General features: G+C 49.4%; 5 protein-coding genes across 5 annotated transcripts; 3 read left to right on the forward strand and 2 right to left on the reverse strand.

The window, feature by feature from the left end:
- The first annotated feature begins 1,920 nt into the window (after positions 1-1,920).
- F5B22DRAFT_604209 (cytokine-induced anti-apoptosis inhibitor 1, Fe-S biogenesis-domain-containing protein) lies at positions 1,921-3,580 on the forward strand. The gene is made up of 2 exons (XM_047974782.1): positions 1,921-2,835; positions 2,930-3,580. Exons 1-2 carry the CDS (start codon positions 1,986-1,988, stop codon positions 3,241-3,243), a joined length of 1,164 nt encoding a protein of 387 aa, XP_047831438.1. The 5' UTR covers positions 1,921-1,985; the 3' UTR covers positions 3,244-3,580.
- Positions 3,581-3,638: 58 nt separating this feature from the next.
- On the reverse strand, positions 3,639-5,152 carry F5B22DRAFT_604214 (60S ribosomal protein L42). The gene is made up of 7 exons (XM_047974783.1): positions 4,961-5,152; positions 4,866-4,895; positions 4,727-4,755; positions 4,654-4,670; positions 4,366-4,406; positions 4,186-4,312; positions 3,639-4,126 (listed from the first exon to the last, which is right to left on the reverse strand). Exons 1-7 carry the CDS (start codon positions 4,989-4,991, stop codon positions 4,087-4,089), a joined length of 315 nt encoding a protein of 104 aa, XP_047831439.1. The 5' UTR covers positions 4,992-5,152; the 3' UTR covers positions 3,639-4,086.
- A 1,234-nt stretch (positions 5,153-6,386) lies between these two features.
- On the forward strand, positions 6,387-10,177 carry F5B22DRAFT_655018 (male sterility protein-domain-containing protein; the record flags this gene model as incomplete). Its single annotated transcript, XM_047979859.1, has 7 exons — positions 6,387-6,689; positions 6,750-6,986; positions 7,099-7,203; positions 7,263-7,470; positions 7,556-7,600; positions 7,700-7,730; positions 7,782-10,177. The coding sequence occupies 7 exons, from the start codon at positions 6,387-6,389 to the stop codon at positions 9,961-9,963; spliced, it is 3,111 nt and encodes a 1,036-aa protein (XP_047831440.1). The 3' UTR covers positions 9,964-10,177.
- A 411-nt stretch (positions 10,178-10,588) lies between these two features.
- On the forward strand, positions 10,589-11,574 carry F5B22DRAFT_118778 (putative phosphoglycerate mutase family protein). Its single transcript, XM_047968871.1, has 3 exons — positions 10,589-10,954; positions 11,045-11,192; positions 11,269-11,574. The coding sequence occupies exons 1-3, from the start codon at positions 10,729-10,731 to the stop codon at positions 11,426-11,428; spliced, it is 534 nt and encodes a 177-aa protein (XP_047831441.1). The 5' UTR covers positions 10,589-10,728; the 3' UTR covers positions 11,429-11,574.
- F5B22DRAFT_118745 (fungal-specific transcription factor domain-containing protein) lies at positions 11,370-13,878 on the reverse strand. Its single transcript, XM_047968870.1, has 5 exons — positions 13,175-13,878; positions 13,019-13,122; positions 12,662-12,948; positions 12,352-12,606; positions 11,370-12,295 (listed from the first exon to the last, which is right to left on the reverse strand). The coding sequence occupies exons 1-5, from the start codon at positions 13,339-13,341 to the stop codon at positions 11,720-11,722; spliced, it is 1,389 nt and encodes a 462-aa protein (XP_047831442.1). The 5' UTR covers positions 13,342-13,878; the 3' UTR covers positions 11,370-11,719.
- Between the last annotated feature and the right edge of the window lie 591 nt (positions 13,879-14,469).

Consider the following 14,469-nt stretch of genomic DNA (forward strand, 5'->3'; position numbering starts at 1 on the left):
AATCTCTTCCGAGAAAGGGAAGGCAAAGTTCCGTTGCCTGCACCCCTTACCACCGTTTTTCAAGCAATGCTCTTGGCGGCTTATACATTGCGCCCCTTTCGTCACGGCAAAAGCCATGTTTGACGCATGCAGAAACTTCGCGATCGATCCGGAGACATGTTGCGCGATATGGATGCAGCTTTTAGGGGCTCCGTGTCTGCTGCCTCCGTCATCCATCTCTTACACCAACGAGTATCATGTCCAGACCCAGCTCAATAAGAGCCAGAATGCTGCAGTTGAAGCAGTGTTGAGAAGCCCGCTCGTGTGCCTCTGGGGCCCTCCTGGCACAGGGAAGACACAGACAATAGTTGCTGCAATTATTGCACTCGAGCGCATGCTAGAGAAGGATCGAATACTCGTTACGGCTCCTACCCACAATGCAGTCGACAATGTGATGAGAAGATACCTTGCTCTGACTAACAGTGATAGACAGTCAGTTCTGAGAGTTTCTACTGAGGTATGTGAGATTGCTTTCTTTCGTTGAAATATTATGATATTAATGCGGGACAGGTTCGCAAAGTTGCAGAAGATCTCAGGCCATATACGCTCGATGCCATGGCGGGGTTAGAGATATATTCCAGTCGAGAAACCTTGAAAGAAGCCGAGAGAAGGGTCAAGAGATGTCGCCTCGTATTTACCACGTGTATTGGGGCAGGCATAGGGCTGTTACGCAATCAGGCTTTTGAGGTAGTTATCATTGATGAGGCGTCTCAGCAAACAGAGCCCGCATCACTTGTCCCTCTGACGAAAGGCTGCCAACGAGCACTACTGGTTGGTGACCATGTTCAACTCAGGCCTACGGTACAGCAGCTTGCGAGTGCCGTTGAATTCGACGTGTCTCTTTTCGAGAGATTGTATAAGCTCCCAGCAAGTTCACAATCAGCAGATTGCGAATTAGAAATTCCTAAGCTCATGCTTGATACACAATATCGCATGCATCCTTCCATCTGCGAATTTAGCTCCCAGCAGTTCTACGAGGGCAATCTGCTCACGGGCATCGAGCATACGCATCGACCACTCAACGCTTCCATGTTTCCGTGGCCAATCGACGTGGCGGATAAACAAGATAAAGCACGAACTATTTTCATCGAATGCTCAGATCAAGAGGACAAGCTCGCCCAGCGATCCAAATCAAATGAAGGCCAGGCCCGGCTCTGTCAACGAATTTGTAAACTACTCACTACTGAAGGGAAAGCCAGCCAAATGGAAGGCGACGTCGTGAAGATGCCAGAGCAGAGCATAGCGGTATTGACACCGTACACGCTGCAACTCGAAGTGCTCAAGAAGAAACTCGCCGGAATCAAGAACATCGAGGTGTCTAGTATCGATGGCTTTCAAGGGCGCGAAGCAGACGTCGTGGTGTTCGTATCGACAAGATGCAACGCTTCTTGTAACATTGGCTTCCTGAAAGACCTGCGGCGCATGAACGTCGCTTTAACGCGCGCGAAAGCTGGGTTGATAGTGATTGGGAATAGGGCCACGTTAACTCAAGGAACAGCTGATCCTGAGAGTACAGCGATGTGGAAACGGCTATTGGGATCACTCGTCACCGTGGATATTGGCGCGGTACCTACTTGAATATCTACACTCTCTGCCGTGACGTAGTTGGATTTGGAGAGGATATATTTATTAACAGACACGACAAGCTAGACGTGAGATTGTAATAGAAACAAGCACAGGAGGCCAAATTGACCATGTCTGCCCCATACAAAGTAGATATTCACGATGTTCTGCATATGCATGTGATGTGTGTAGGTTGGTAGCGGAGTGTAGTGGAGGGGAATACTACTAAGATACCCGTGGACATGTGTCAAACACCCCACCAATGTAGGGTCCTAACCCCCCACCACTGGCTGGGTTGCAATCGGCCGCAATCGGCCGCTCCGTCGCAAAACACGGTGTTCGAGACCGTTTGCCGGGCGCAAATGAATCGGTCCTGATTGGTAATGCTCCTGACCCGAGGAAATGCCCAAATAACTGCATTACAAACTCCCGACTTTTATCTTGCTGTCTACCTACTTTCTTCTCCCCTCAATCCAAGTCAAACTCATCTTTCATTCCATTGCTCAGAACTGCCAGTGTTCGGGTTACTACTACATTTTCCTCTACTTAATCGCCCCCATTCTAGACAGACACAAAAAAGAAAAAAGAAAAAAGATACTAGCTCGACTGCCAACCACGGCAATCGTCAAAACTACCCCGCCAAAATGAGCCCTGCGCAGCGCACTCTGCTGCTTGCCCCTCCATCTATCGCCTCCCACGAGGAGACCCTCCACGATGTCTACACAACCTTCGACCGCGCGACGTCGGACTTGACCATGCTCGACCGTCTCGCCTCCGGCCTCGTCACACTACCCCCGGCCACATACGATCTCGTTGTCGTGCTCACAGACGCCGCCGGCCCCCGGCGCCAAGAGACCACTCAGATCCTCACCCGGCGCGTGTACGATGCCGTCGCCGGATCCATGAAGCCCGGTGCCATTCTACGCCCGCAGGAAGGCCCGTCACTACCCGAATCAGAGGCCATCTTAGCCGGCTTAGTATTGAGAGGGGACGGCACGTTCGAGAAGGCCGAGGAGGAGGCCCCCGTACTCCTACGGCTGGGAGGCAAGAGGAAGAACGGCGGAGCGAACGGACACAGCAGCAATGGGAACGGCAGCGTGCCTTTGGCCAAGAAACAGCCTACGGTCAGCTTGTTGCCAGGTGATGATCTAGACGGTTTGGACGACGATGACGAGTTGATCGACGAAGATACGCTCTTGACGGAGGAGGACATCAACCGGACTATTCAACCTCGTACGTCTACTCCCACCACTCTATCACGCCATCTCTCTTTCCCCATAATTCCATCCAAAATCTGGTCACAGGCTAACATTCCTTCGCCATACAGCAGCAGAATGCATCCCGAAGATCGGCAAGCGACGACGCGCCTGCAAGGACTGCACATGCGGTCTGGCAGCGAAGCTCGAGGCCGAGGACAAGGCGCGGCGCGCCAAGGCAGACGCCGACCTGGACGTTCTCAAGCTCGGCGCAGACGACCTCGACGACCTGGAGCTGGACTTCACAGTGAAGGGCAAGGTGGGCTCATGCGGCAGCTGCAGTCTCGGCGACGCGTTCCGCTGCGCCGATTGTCCCTACCTCGGGCTACCGGCCTTCAAGCCAGGTGAAGAGGTCACCATTTTGAACAACGTCGCTCAGCTATAGAAGTGTCCGCTTTCTAAACACACCATGGCGGATATATAATGTAGTGGACTCACTTATCACGAGTACCCGAATAAATACCCATATAAACTAACTACGCAAGCCCTGACATTCTGAAGCCGAAGAGGTTGAGGCATTGACTCTGCTCATGAGTGAGCTGCTCTCCAGATATGGCTATGCAAGTCGTATCAATATCAACCTGCGAGATTGATATTTGTTAGTTCGCATCCCACGTGATGGACTAGATCTTGAGAATTGGGTCTACGAAGGGAGCATCGATAACTATGGATTTTGTATGTAGTACCTATACAAGATCAATTTTTACGTATTGCAAGCCTAGAGCCAGCTCGAGGACACCACTTTGAGAATGATTGTGTTATATGAAAACACCTTGAAACTCAAGATAAAAGCCCAGTAGTTAGTAGGTATTATCTTAACGTCACATTGTTGAGGTCGGTAGGTCGGTAGATCATATGTATAATTATCATTGAAGCCGCATAATCACAATGCATCAGACATAAGAAAAAAAAAGTTGTTCGTGCAACACAAACGGTTGGTATTTGCTCTGGCTCTTTGGCACTGCATGTTTGTAAACCAAGAACTAATGCGGGAACAAACACCTTTCTCTTCTTCTCCTATGCCGTAGTGAAACTCCGGAAACCTGTGAACCCTATGAACCCAGTCCTGATGATCCAGAGCCTATCTCTTCTCTCGGGGCCGCAGAGGCACCCTACATCACGCCGAATAGGTTGGTCCATGATTTCGCCACGAAATGCAAGTCTCGTTATCGTCGTAGCGTCCGATATTTTGTATTTGTCGTTGGGGATTTTGGTTACGTTTACGCGTTTAGAAAACAAGGGCGGCACCCTTGGTCTTCTTGTCACCACTACGAAGCAAGCGATATTAGTCTCGGTCCTTTCTTCCCGCGAGTTGGAAGGGCCATACCCAAGCTCGAAGTGCTTGCATCGCTTCAGAGGAAGCTGCTTCTTGGCCTTGCATCCGTTGCACTCAAGACGTAGCACAACCTTCTTTGTGGTCTTGGCCTTCTTGTGGAAGACGGGTTTTGTTTGACCTAAGATCGTTAAAAAGGGCTTGCAAGTCCTTGCTAAGATGGAGGCTACATACCACCGTAACCGCTCTGCTTTCTGTCGTAACGTCTCTTACCCCTAAAGCAGATGTCAGTCGCTGTTATTGGCCATCAATGGTGGGAAATCGGCTTTCGGTTGCAATCGGCATATGCATCGCATCAAGGCTTCGAGATTGGGAATGCACTGGCTGAGCGGGGTGCCCAATCCAGAGTTGACGTTCACTCGGCTCTCGTCGCATTAAAGTCGGTGGTGGTGTATTGAAGTGTATAAATCAAGCGTCTCGAAGGATTCGCACGACTGGAATCGGTTTTGAGGTAAGACTTACTGGGCGAAAGGAGAAGCCTGGACGATGTAATTAGTGATTTGCCGCATGGTATAATTTACACGCGCAGACTCACCTTTCCAGCCTTGTACTGGGTTACCCTGTCTGTAAAACCCACAGGTCAATCGTTGATCATTTGCAATTACATCCGTATCGCTCCATGGTCGGCAGAGAATTCTCGTGTGGCAGAGGTGTGGCCTAGGATCGGCACTTACGAAGGGTGTGCTTGTTCTCACGAGCGCAGTCTAGATGCAGAGCTCCGTTAGCATTTTCCCACCTCGCCTTTCGATTTCTATATAGAGACACATACAGGTCTTGCGCGTCTTCGGAATGTTGACCATTTTGACGACTGGGGGTTCGTGGACGTCTACGTGTGTCGGGTGGTGATGTTGGTGATGGAGGACTTTGGCGTGGGGTCAGGTTTAACAGATTTGCTACCCAAGTAGGCACTTCTCTCCTTAGCTTTGTGGCTGGCTGGTGATTTTCCTTCAGGAAGCGAGTTTGTGTGCGATTTAGGTCACGTGGGAAGGCTGAAATGGCCTTTTAGCCACAATCTCTTGAAGCGGAACCCCATCGCTTATTACATAACCTATGCATAAGGGTTTATGATACCCGATACATCCATATCTGCTCTAGCTTCATACTCCTTCCCAGCCGGCACTTCAATACTAATCCCTACGACGATCTCTTGTTGGAAGACTAGCTTGACATCACGATGCACATACTCCTTTTTCTTTTCCTTCTCCAGTGCTAGACCTGATACCGTAGCTTCCGAAGAAACTACCTATTATACTTTCGTATTGCTCAATCAATGTCAGAAATATGTGACGACATATGAACAATGTTGTATGTCTTTTGGCTTTTATAGATCGTTGTCTAAACTGCCAAAGTTTCACTGCGTAGGTAGTCAGTCCGCATCTGAAAGTGTCGTAGGCAAGAGCTTTGTTCAATTTTATTGCATTGCCATCGTGGTTGATTACTCAATCCATCCCTTTTTGTCATGCTCTTCTCACCCCACTCTACTGCAGAGCCGGTGCCTTAGGCTATTGAGATAGGTTATCGAAACTACAGTAAGATGTTTTTGTCTACGAAACTAATTCCCGATCTGCGCCAAATGCCTATCAAAAGAAGCAATAGCAACATCATTCACACGATTTTCGGCTAGTCGTATCCGGGACAAGCCCGGTGCGGCCCGCTAGTATGAGTGCAGAAAGAAGTTTGTATCGGGCCAAGTGTGTTCTGTTGACCGAAACGGCATTACATGGTGATAGTGTTAAGTCTACGCTGGCCCCCCTATTGGCCTCAGCCCAGCCAAAGAACAGATTTTCACTCTGAGTCTTCATGCGAATAGGCGTCGGGTCGTACCTAGGGGTTGTACCTACGCAGTTGTACAGCCTCACAAGATTCTGGTTGGCTGAAAAAGTTGTATTCCATTGCAGATGAGCACACCCTTTTCCAGCTGTTAGTGTGCAAGCTGAAAACTCCACAAGTGGAGGATGAAGAGCAGAAACGTTACTGTTCTCGCTGGGGATGCTCTCTCTATCTGCATTAGTCAAATATGTACGATGAAATAAGCCGATCCAAGCCCACCTACAAATACTACAACATAAAATCCGTGTGAATTATATATACTTATCGTGGCCAGTACCCCTTCTGGCCAGGTGATGAACGCCGATACTATGATGCTTCCGCTGCTTGATTTAGATTCGTAACTTAGACGTATTCTTGTTATTAATATGGCGTTGTCGACGGCCTCTGCTCAGTATGGTCAAAGGCTATTGCCTCATATCATTGACGATATAGCAAGCAAAGATCCACAACGAACTATACTGCTCACAGCACGCTCAAGTGATCCCAGGGACGGCTGGACTCCTATGACGTTCGGCGAATATGCGAATGCAATCAACTACTGCGCACGAGATATAGTCGACAGATATGGGGAAGCCCCCGAGGGGAGTTTTCCTACAATAGCATATATCGGTCCTCAAGATGCGCGATACCTTATAACCGTAATGGCTGCCGTAAAAGCTGGCTACCAGGTAATCTAGCCTCTTTGTCCAGGAAAGGGAAAAAAGATTATATGCTAAGACCATGTAAAGGCACTGTTTATATCCCCAAGGAACTCTCAGCAAGCTCAGATCAACCTCTTCGAAGCAACCAAATGTGATATCCTTTGGTATGCGGAACCCTTCAGCCAAGCTGTCAAACCTTGGCTACAGGAGAGGAAGATGCAGACTCTACAAGTCAACTCATTGCAACAATGGTTTCCCGCAGAGCAGGTTCCTCACTTCTCTTATTCTAAAACTTTCGAACAAGCAGAATGGGAACCATTCTGTGTATTGCACACAAGTGGCAGTACTGGTCTTCCGAAGCCCGTCGTCGCTAAAACGGCAAGCGAAATACCCAGTTAACACGATCTTATAGCGTGAATACTAATAGAGTTACTAGGGTATGGTTGCTATTTCCGACGCAACCCAGGAGTTTGGTGAATGGCAGGGCTCGAAGTATTGGATGGATGAGTGTCAACAGAGGGTCAAGGGGTTGTTCATACCCGTAGGTTGACAGCGTCGGCTGGCCTCTATTGAATGCGAATATGGCTAACTGTTCAGCAGATGCCCCTATTTCATGCTGCCGCCTTATATACCTTCTTTCATATTTCTGTCTATAGGGGTGTCACTTCGATTCTGAGCATCGCGGAAAAGCCTTTATCGCTTGATTTGATTTTAGAATGCTTAGAGAATGTAAAGTTTGAGGCCACATTTCTCCCGCCTTCTGTTCTTGAAGACGCAAGTCATAGCGAAGACTCTATGACCAAGCTAAGTAAGTTAGAAATGATAATATTTGGAGGTGGTAAGTATGATACTCCCTGATCAGATGATCCCATCTTACTCACTCGTTCTTGTAGGCAACCTTGCAAGAGACGCCGGGGAGAGGTTGGTGAAACATAAAGGTACGCGCCTGCTAAGAACCCCATACGCCAAAAACCAAAGTTTCGTCTCTTGTTACCACACAACTAGCTGCCCATGAAATGCTGATTTTGAATCTCAAGTTCCAATTTTCAACTTGATAAACTGTACAGAGTGAGTAGAGAAGCAATGCAACGATGAATCCAATAAGTTAACAGTGCACAGATTTGGTAGCTTTCCGGTTTATTTCCACAACGATCACGAATCATGGGCATATTTCAAGTTCAATTCTGAACAATTTGGAGCCGATTGGCGCCCATACCATGACGATGCGTACGAACTAGTCATAGTTCGCAAGGATAAGAAACCAGGCTGGCAGGGTTTCTTTTATACCTTCCCTGAACTTGACGAGTATAGTACTAGGGACCTCTATAAACGTCATCCGACACTCCCAGACTTCTGGATATATTACGGCCGTGCAGACAACATCATCGTTTTTTCGAATGGCGAGAAGCTAAACCCTATCACCATCGAGCAGATTGTCCAGGATCATCCAAATGTTGCGGAGGCTTTGGTGATAGGTTCGAACAAATTCCAGGCTGGTCTATTAGTTGAGCCTGTGAATTACCCCGAAGACGAGGACAATAGACAAAAATTCATTGACAGTATTTGGCCGCTCGTTGAGAAAGCAAATAGCGAGACAGTAGCTCATGGGCAGATAAGCAGAGAGCTAATCACTCTTGCAAGTCCCAGCAAGCCCTTCCTCCGATCCGGAAAGAACACCGTCCAGAAGGCCGGGACGATTCGGCTTTATGGGGAAGAGATCGAAAAGCTCTATGAAGAGATTCAAGACGGTTCTCGACTATCAGCGGTAACACTCAATACGAGCTCCGAAGAATCCTTAACCACTTCAATTCTCGAACTCTTCAAGACACTAGGATGCAACACAGGCATTGGAGCGGACACAGACTTCTTTGCTGCAGGCATCGATTCATTGCAAGTAATGAATGCGTCCAGATCGCTTCAGGGTAGTCTCGGTGTTGATTTGTCTGTGATGAGCGCTCGAATCATTTATCGCAACCCCACCCCTCGCCGGCTGGCCCGGTACATCCTACACAAAACTACTAGCAACGGAGTCGTCAATGGTGTCAATGGCCACAAGGTCAATGGTCATAAGGTTAATGGCCACAAAGAGGACCATGACGTTGAGGTAGCAAAAACCCTTTACGAGAAATACACAACAGACCTCGTGTGGGGTAAAGCAGGGCGCCCTGTAGCTCCAAGTGAAGAACAGACGGTTATTCTGACAGGATCAACTGGGGGGCTCGGTTCCTACCTGTTAGACCAGCTCATTCGTAACCCAGCAGTAAAGAGGGTTGTATGTCTCAACCGAGCCGAGGATGGAGGTACCAGACAGCAAGAGAAGCAGAGAAAGGAGCGCGGACTTGTATGGGAGACGGAGCACATCACCAAAGTCGTGCATTTCCATGCCGACTTATCTAAAGACATGCTTGGCTTGTCACGAGACGTGTATGAGACACTTCTGAAGGAGGCTCATCGCATCATTCACAATGCCTGGCCAGTTAACTTCAACATATCGACCGAAACGTTTGAGCCGCAGCTGCAAGGGGTTCGAAACCTAGCCAACTTCGCCGCAACTGCCGAACATCGGGTTGCGGTTGTCTTCATCTCGTCTATTGGGACTGTGCATCAATGGGATACAAAGCAGGGCCCTGTACCAGAAGAGCGAATGGGAGATTGGACCCTTCCCGGCAACAACTATGGGCTTAGCAAAATGACTGGTAGTTTAATCCTGGATGACGCTGCCGCGGTCGGGAAGTTCCCAGTCTCGTCAATCCGCGTCGGACAGATTGCCGGACCAGAGGCTGAGGTGGGGATATGGAACAAAAATGAGTGGCTTCCGAGTATTATAGCCAGTAGCCTCTACATGGGCATCTTACCGCGAGACTTGGGGTCCAACAGTCGTATAGATTGGGTGCCTGTTGAACGCGTGGCCAGGCTAGTGCTAGACATCGCGGGAGCGGCACCTGGAAAGCGAACCGAGGCAAGGGAGGCAGCCGGTTATTTTCACGCGGTCAACGCATCTGCAACCACTTGGGAGCAGATCGCTCCAAGTGTCCAGCAGTATTACGGCAACCGGATCAAGCAGCTGGTGAGTTGGCAAGAATGGGTGGACAAGCTGGAGAGTAGCAGTTCCACAGCCGAGGCAGACATCGGCTCCAATCCTGGTTTAAAGCTCATTGAAACTTATCGTCGGATGGCGGTCGGTGCTACGCCCGTGGTTCTGGACCTGCGACGGACGAATGAAATAAGCAACGCGATGACGGAAGCCCCGATGGTTTCAGCCCAGTTGATGGTACAGTGGTGCCGGCAGTGGCAATTCTAACGATGCACTTACATATAACACGTACCCCTCTAGCTTGTGGCGAGGTGTACGATATACAGGCGTTGGATGATTATCACGGATGATGAATAATTAGTTAGGTCTAGTTAGAAATTGTAGATATAAATGAACTCGTATGATTACGAGCGAAATACGTAGGTACCTAATTACTATATTGTTACAGGTAACATACCGGTAACTCACTCGCTAGTACAAGTCATAAAAAGGGTAGAGGCGCCAGATAGCCGGAAGATCATGATCGTCATTGATCGCCGCCCTTGCACTAGTGTGCATACATGTATTTAAGTTACGATGGCTCGCCTAACTACGGATACAGCAGGTAACGAGGCATTGGCAAAAACTAGGAGAAGTGAAGGGCTACATATGTGTCCAACAAGAGAGCTGACCCGAACGTAACGGGCGCTCGCACAGCCCGAGCCTATCACGCGCAGTAGCACGCACCTAAGTAGGAAGGTTACAGCACCCATTCGGAATCGCAGTGCCGTCACCAGGCCAATCACGGCCCTGCGCGTCACACGTGTGCGAAGAGCGTGAACAGAGTTTCACACGTAGTTCTGTGATCATTCGAGCACATGCGTGCTGTTCGTACTTATGTAATGACGAACAGAATCCGTATATAATGCCGCCTGTAGACTGCTCGCCAACAGCCCTCGGCTAGCATCATCTCGAGGTTCATAGCCGCGTGTCTAGACGCCGACGTAAAGACTACCTACGTAACCAACAAACCCCCAGCGATAAGTCACCGACATGCAACTTTCCAGCGCGCTCTTCTTCGCTAGCCTCGCGGCCACTTTGGTGGCGGCCGCGGAAAAGCCCACCGTGTATTTGATCAGGCATGGTGAAAAGCCCGAGGACGACGACGTGACAGGCTTGAGCATGGAGGGCGAGCAGCGCGCGCAGTGCCTGCGGGACGTATTCGGAGCTTCATCTCAGTACAATATTGGATACATACTAGCACAGACACCGAAAGATAGTAAGTCGTCCTCGGTGCTATCGCCAGAGGGATACACACTCGAAACAAGAGCCTTGGTGCGCTGACACACAAGTTCTTCCGGTGCATTAGATGGAAAGCGATCGCGGCCGTACTTGACGGTAAAGCCGCTAGCTGATGACTTAGGGCTTACCGTAGACACGTCCTGTGACCGGGACGACGCGAAGTGTGTCAAAGATGCCGTGAAAGACTACGATGGCGAAGGAAACATCTTGATTTGGTAAGTGCTAATTGCCCCGAAGTAGTCTTCAACCTCACTTTCTCCCGCTCGAACGCTAACATGGATCCTTTCAAAGCTGGCAGCACGGCGAGCTAAGCAGCCTCGCCGAGAAATTGGGCGCCGATGATGTCGACGACTATCCCAGCGATTCTTATGATTTGATCTGGACTCAGCCCTATCCCTACAAAGAGATTACATCTGTGACATCTGAGAACTGTCCCGGCTTGGACAATTAGAACAAGCCTAGTACCGCCTATCCTGCTTATTTAGAATATACGAACATGAACCATAGATAGCCACGCCCTGAATACCTCAAATAGAAAGAAATCGACAATAATCGTGCCTACGTCAAAGTGATATATTTCAGTCTCAAAGTTAACCTTACCAGCCCCAGCTCTCAGAGAGAGAAAAGAACCCCTCAAGTATGAACTACTCATAGCGCCATGTCAAAGAACTTATCCCAGTGTTACCGTCGTCCCATCCGTACACATATCCTACATTCCAGAAGCGTTTCATCGGCCAACCTATCAAACAAAAGTCGGGATGGTGGGAGACGAGCTAACGACCACATTCAGCTTATTCATATAGTCGAGAGCAGTATCCTGATCGGCATTGAGGTCATCTTGGATCCAGACCGAGTCGAGCCCACGACGTATGGAATCCAAAGACCTGACATGCGTCTCCTCCGTTCTGCGCAACAGATCGAGGATGATCATTCTGCGCTCGTCTGTATTCGCTTCGCAGCCTAATATGAAAATGGGGAAAAGACGTTGACACGTGTGGGCCTGTTCAAGCTGGGCAAAGCTCGTGTCCAGCAGAGGCGTCAGGTCTCTATTCTCGCCAAACTTGTTCTCGCAGACCCGAGCAATGTATACAAGCACAGCCGATCGGTAGAGTTCAGTCAGACTTGCAGCTGCTTTGGCTTCCTCTTTCGTAGGCGCTATAGCTGGCTCGGGAACATTCTGGACCTTGGCCTCGAAGGCATGTATTTTCTCTTGGAGAATAACCATGGGTGTCGGCGAGTGCAGAGACTCGCTAAGAGTATCTACCATGTCCCCTAGATACCGCAGTATCGTGGGCAAAGACCCAAAATTTAACTTCAGCTAGACAAGAATAGTCAATAAAACCTCGTCCCTATGACCACAGCCAATTTAAGTACCTTCATAACAAACGAGCATAGGTCTCGCTGCCACCCCTCAGCACCAAGCTCTTTCGCAAAAACTTGGGGCACCGAGCCACGGCGCCAGTGAAGGAGGCTAAATCTGGCTAGGACATCGTGATAATACGTCCACATTACTAGCTCGCTGATGTCGTTTCTGAAAATCTGACCCTCGAGGCCGGCTGCTTTGATGATATCTCGAGCACCCATCAAGTACCACGGCCAGTGACCATGGGAGTCGGTTCCCATATGAATCTACGAACAGGGGTTAGCATAAGAGCCTGTAATCGACATACTCGGGGTGAGTTACTTCAAACGAGCAGAGAAGCATATTGGCAGCAACATGCTGAGCGGCCTCGGTGGTGGTGAGAACGCCATTTTGCGCGGATGCCGCAAGCGCGCCAACCGCCGCTGTCTTGTGTTGGGCAGCTTGAAGCTGCAAGCCGTCGCGATGGAGGGAAGAAAAGGCCAAGAGTGCGTGAAGTACGGCTCGGGATGGAATGGTGTGGTTCGCTAGCGCCATCCCGACAAGCATGTCACGAACGCCCGCCAGATCCGCGCTGAACGTAGCCAGGGTGGAGAAGGCCGTGGTCTCAACTGGCGTTTCCTCTCAGGTAAGCAAGCCATCGCAATCACTACGCAAGCCTAAGTATTCATCTATACTCACAATATCGAAGGAGTTCTAGTTCTTCCGCGTTCAGGTCAACTGGCTTTAACGGCGTGGGAGACGGCAATATCAAGTTATCTGGCAAAATCACCGCTTCGTCGCCCCTCCCTGCTGCCAATGTTATCAAGAGTTGCAACCGGGAGCGATGAGAGAGACTTGCTGTTGGAGCGGAGCTCAACCAAGTAATAGTACATTTCCATGTCAAAGAAAGAGGTGTGCACGAGTTCGATGTCGGCACAGGTGCGATAGTCCGTCGGACATCGTAACACTCCGCTGGTCATAGAGCGCTTCGTATCGCCGTCCTTGGGCCATGATAAACGCATTCCGTACCCTTGACATACCTGCTGGACCCGGGCGCAGTTCGCGCAGCTAGGTAGGCCAAGATCACATCGGACTCTACGGTCTAGATAGACGCGTCAGTTAGCAGAGCCGCACGAAGAAGCCAACACGGTTCTGCAGGTAGGTTAGTTGCCAACAACCTTTGCATGTCCAGCAGCCTCGGATTGCCTTGTTCTTGCCAGCTGTCGACATTTCGCGCCGTGGCTCGCTACAGTGGTCAACTTTCCGCGATGGCTGGGTTGGAAATGGGCTAATCCTTCGGTCTACCCGCGAGGTTTCTGTGAATGAAGGAATCTTTGGGATGACATGGTCGTGGAAAGTTGCCTCTGAGCACGCCCTCACTCCATGTGCTATTATATAATGATGTGCCGTGTGAGACAGAACCAAAGTGAGGTGATCATGGCCCCCAAAAGACTCCAAAGACCCCACCTCACCTAGCAACTTTCCGCGAGCTGTAAGACCATCCCTGGCTTGGCATTGGTCAACCCCCACTGCATCCATCGAATTAACCAGTATAAGTATGCACTGCCAGGTATAAGAGAAATGAATGCCCAGGTGCTACCCTTACATATATATATCTACGTATGGAGGGGATGTTGTATCATGTGCTGATGTGATATGACTAGCTACGTTGTCAACTTCACGACGTTTTACCTCTAGTGAATAGTGTGAGTACTAGATCTAATGCAACTAAGTAAGCTCTTCGTCACTGTGCTATCTGTCGAGCAACCACTCGTGACTGTACTTATACACATCGAGTGGCGATTTAAGATGTCTTGCTCCTGTATCTGTACTCTGATGATGGATTGGAGTGTAGCTGATAGTGATTCGCTTATTCTCTGGTGTTCTCTTTTCCAGCGGTTTGTGTAACTTCCAAGGTTACGTAATCTGCATGGAGTTGATACTAAGTCGCAAAGAGGCGAAAATTGATCCTTCATCCGATAAACTACTCAGATCACATTGTTCAGAAGTGCGCATATCCTGAGTTTTTGTCTTTGCATAGCCGAAGTAGCCCATTCTTACATATGCGCTAACTCTCCGTCAATTCCAGGCACTATCTAAATCTCACAACCGTAACCAAATCTCAGCTAGCGTGACACGGTTTTCAATCC

Source organism: Xylaria bambusicola (genome assembly GCF_022495145.1).
Source record: "Xylaria bambusicola strain CBS 139988 unplaced genomic scaffold F5B22scaffold_17, whole genome shotgun sequence".
In the NCBI taxonomy this organism is placed as follows: domain Eukaryota; kingdom Fungi; phylum Ascomycota; class Sordariomycetes; order Xylariales; family Xylariaceae; genus Xylaria; species Xylaria bambusicola.

Coding starts and splice junctions, on each gene's coding strand:
- F5B22DRAFT_604209 (XM_047974782.1), top strand. CDS start 1,986: ATGCTCCTGACCCGAGGAAATGCCCAAATAACTGCATTACAAACTCCC. Junction 2,836..2,929: donor CAACCGGACTATTCAACCTC/GTACGTCTACTC, acceptor TTCGCCATACAG/CAGCAGAATGCATCCCGAAG.
- F5B22DRAFT_604214 (XM_047974783.1), bottom strand. CDS start 4,991: ATGGTCAACATTCCGAAGACGCGCAAGACCT. Junction 4,313..4,365: donor AAAGCAGAGCGGTTACGGTG/GTATGTAGCCTC, acceptor TAACGATCTTAG/GTCAAACAAAACCCGTCTTC. Junction 4,127..4,185: donor TGCAAGCACTTCGAGCTTGG/GTATGGCCCTTC, acceptor CTTGCTTCGTAG/TGGTGACAAGAAGACCAAGG.
- F5B22DRAFT_118778 (XM_047968871.1), top strand. CDS start 10,729: ATGCAACTTTCCAGCGCGCTCTTCTTCGCTAGCCTCGCGGCCACTTTG. Junction 10,955..11,044: donor AGCACAGACACCGAAAGATA/GTAAGTCGTCCT, acceptor CCGGTGCATTAG/ATGGAAAGCGATCGCGGCCG. Junction 11,193..11,268: donor GAAGGAAACATCTTGATTTG/GTAAGTGCTAAT, acceptor ATCCTTTCAAAG/CTGGCAGCACGGCGAGCTAA.
- F5B22DRAFT_118745 (XM_047968870.1), bottom strand. CDS start 13,341: ATGCGTTTATCATGGCCCAAGGACGGCGATACGAAGCGCTCTATGACC. Junction 12,949..13,018: donor ACTAGAACTCCTTCGATATT/GTGAGTATAGAT, acceptor AGGAAACGCCAG/TTGAGACCACGGCCTTCTCC. Junction 12,296..12,351: donor TATGCTCGTTTGTTATGAAG/GTACTTAAATTG, acceptor ATTCTTGTCTAG/CTGAAGTTAAATTTTGGGTC.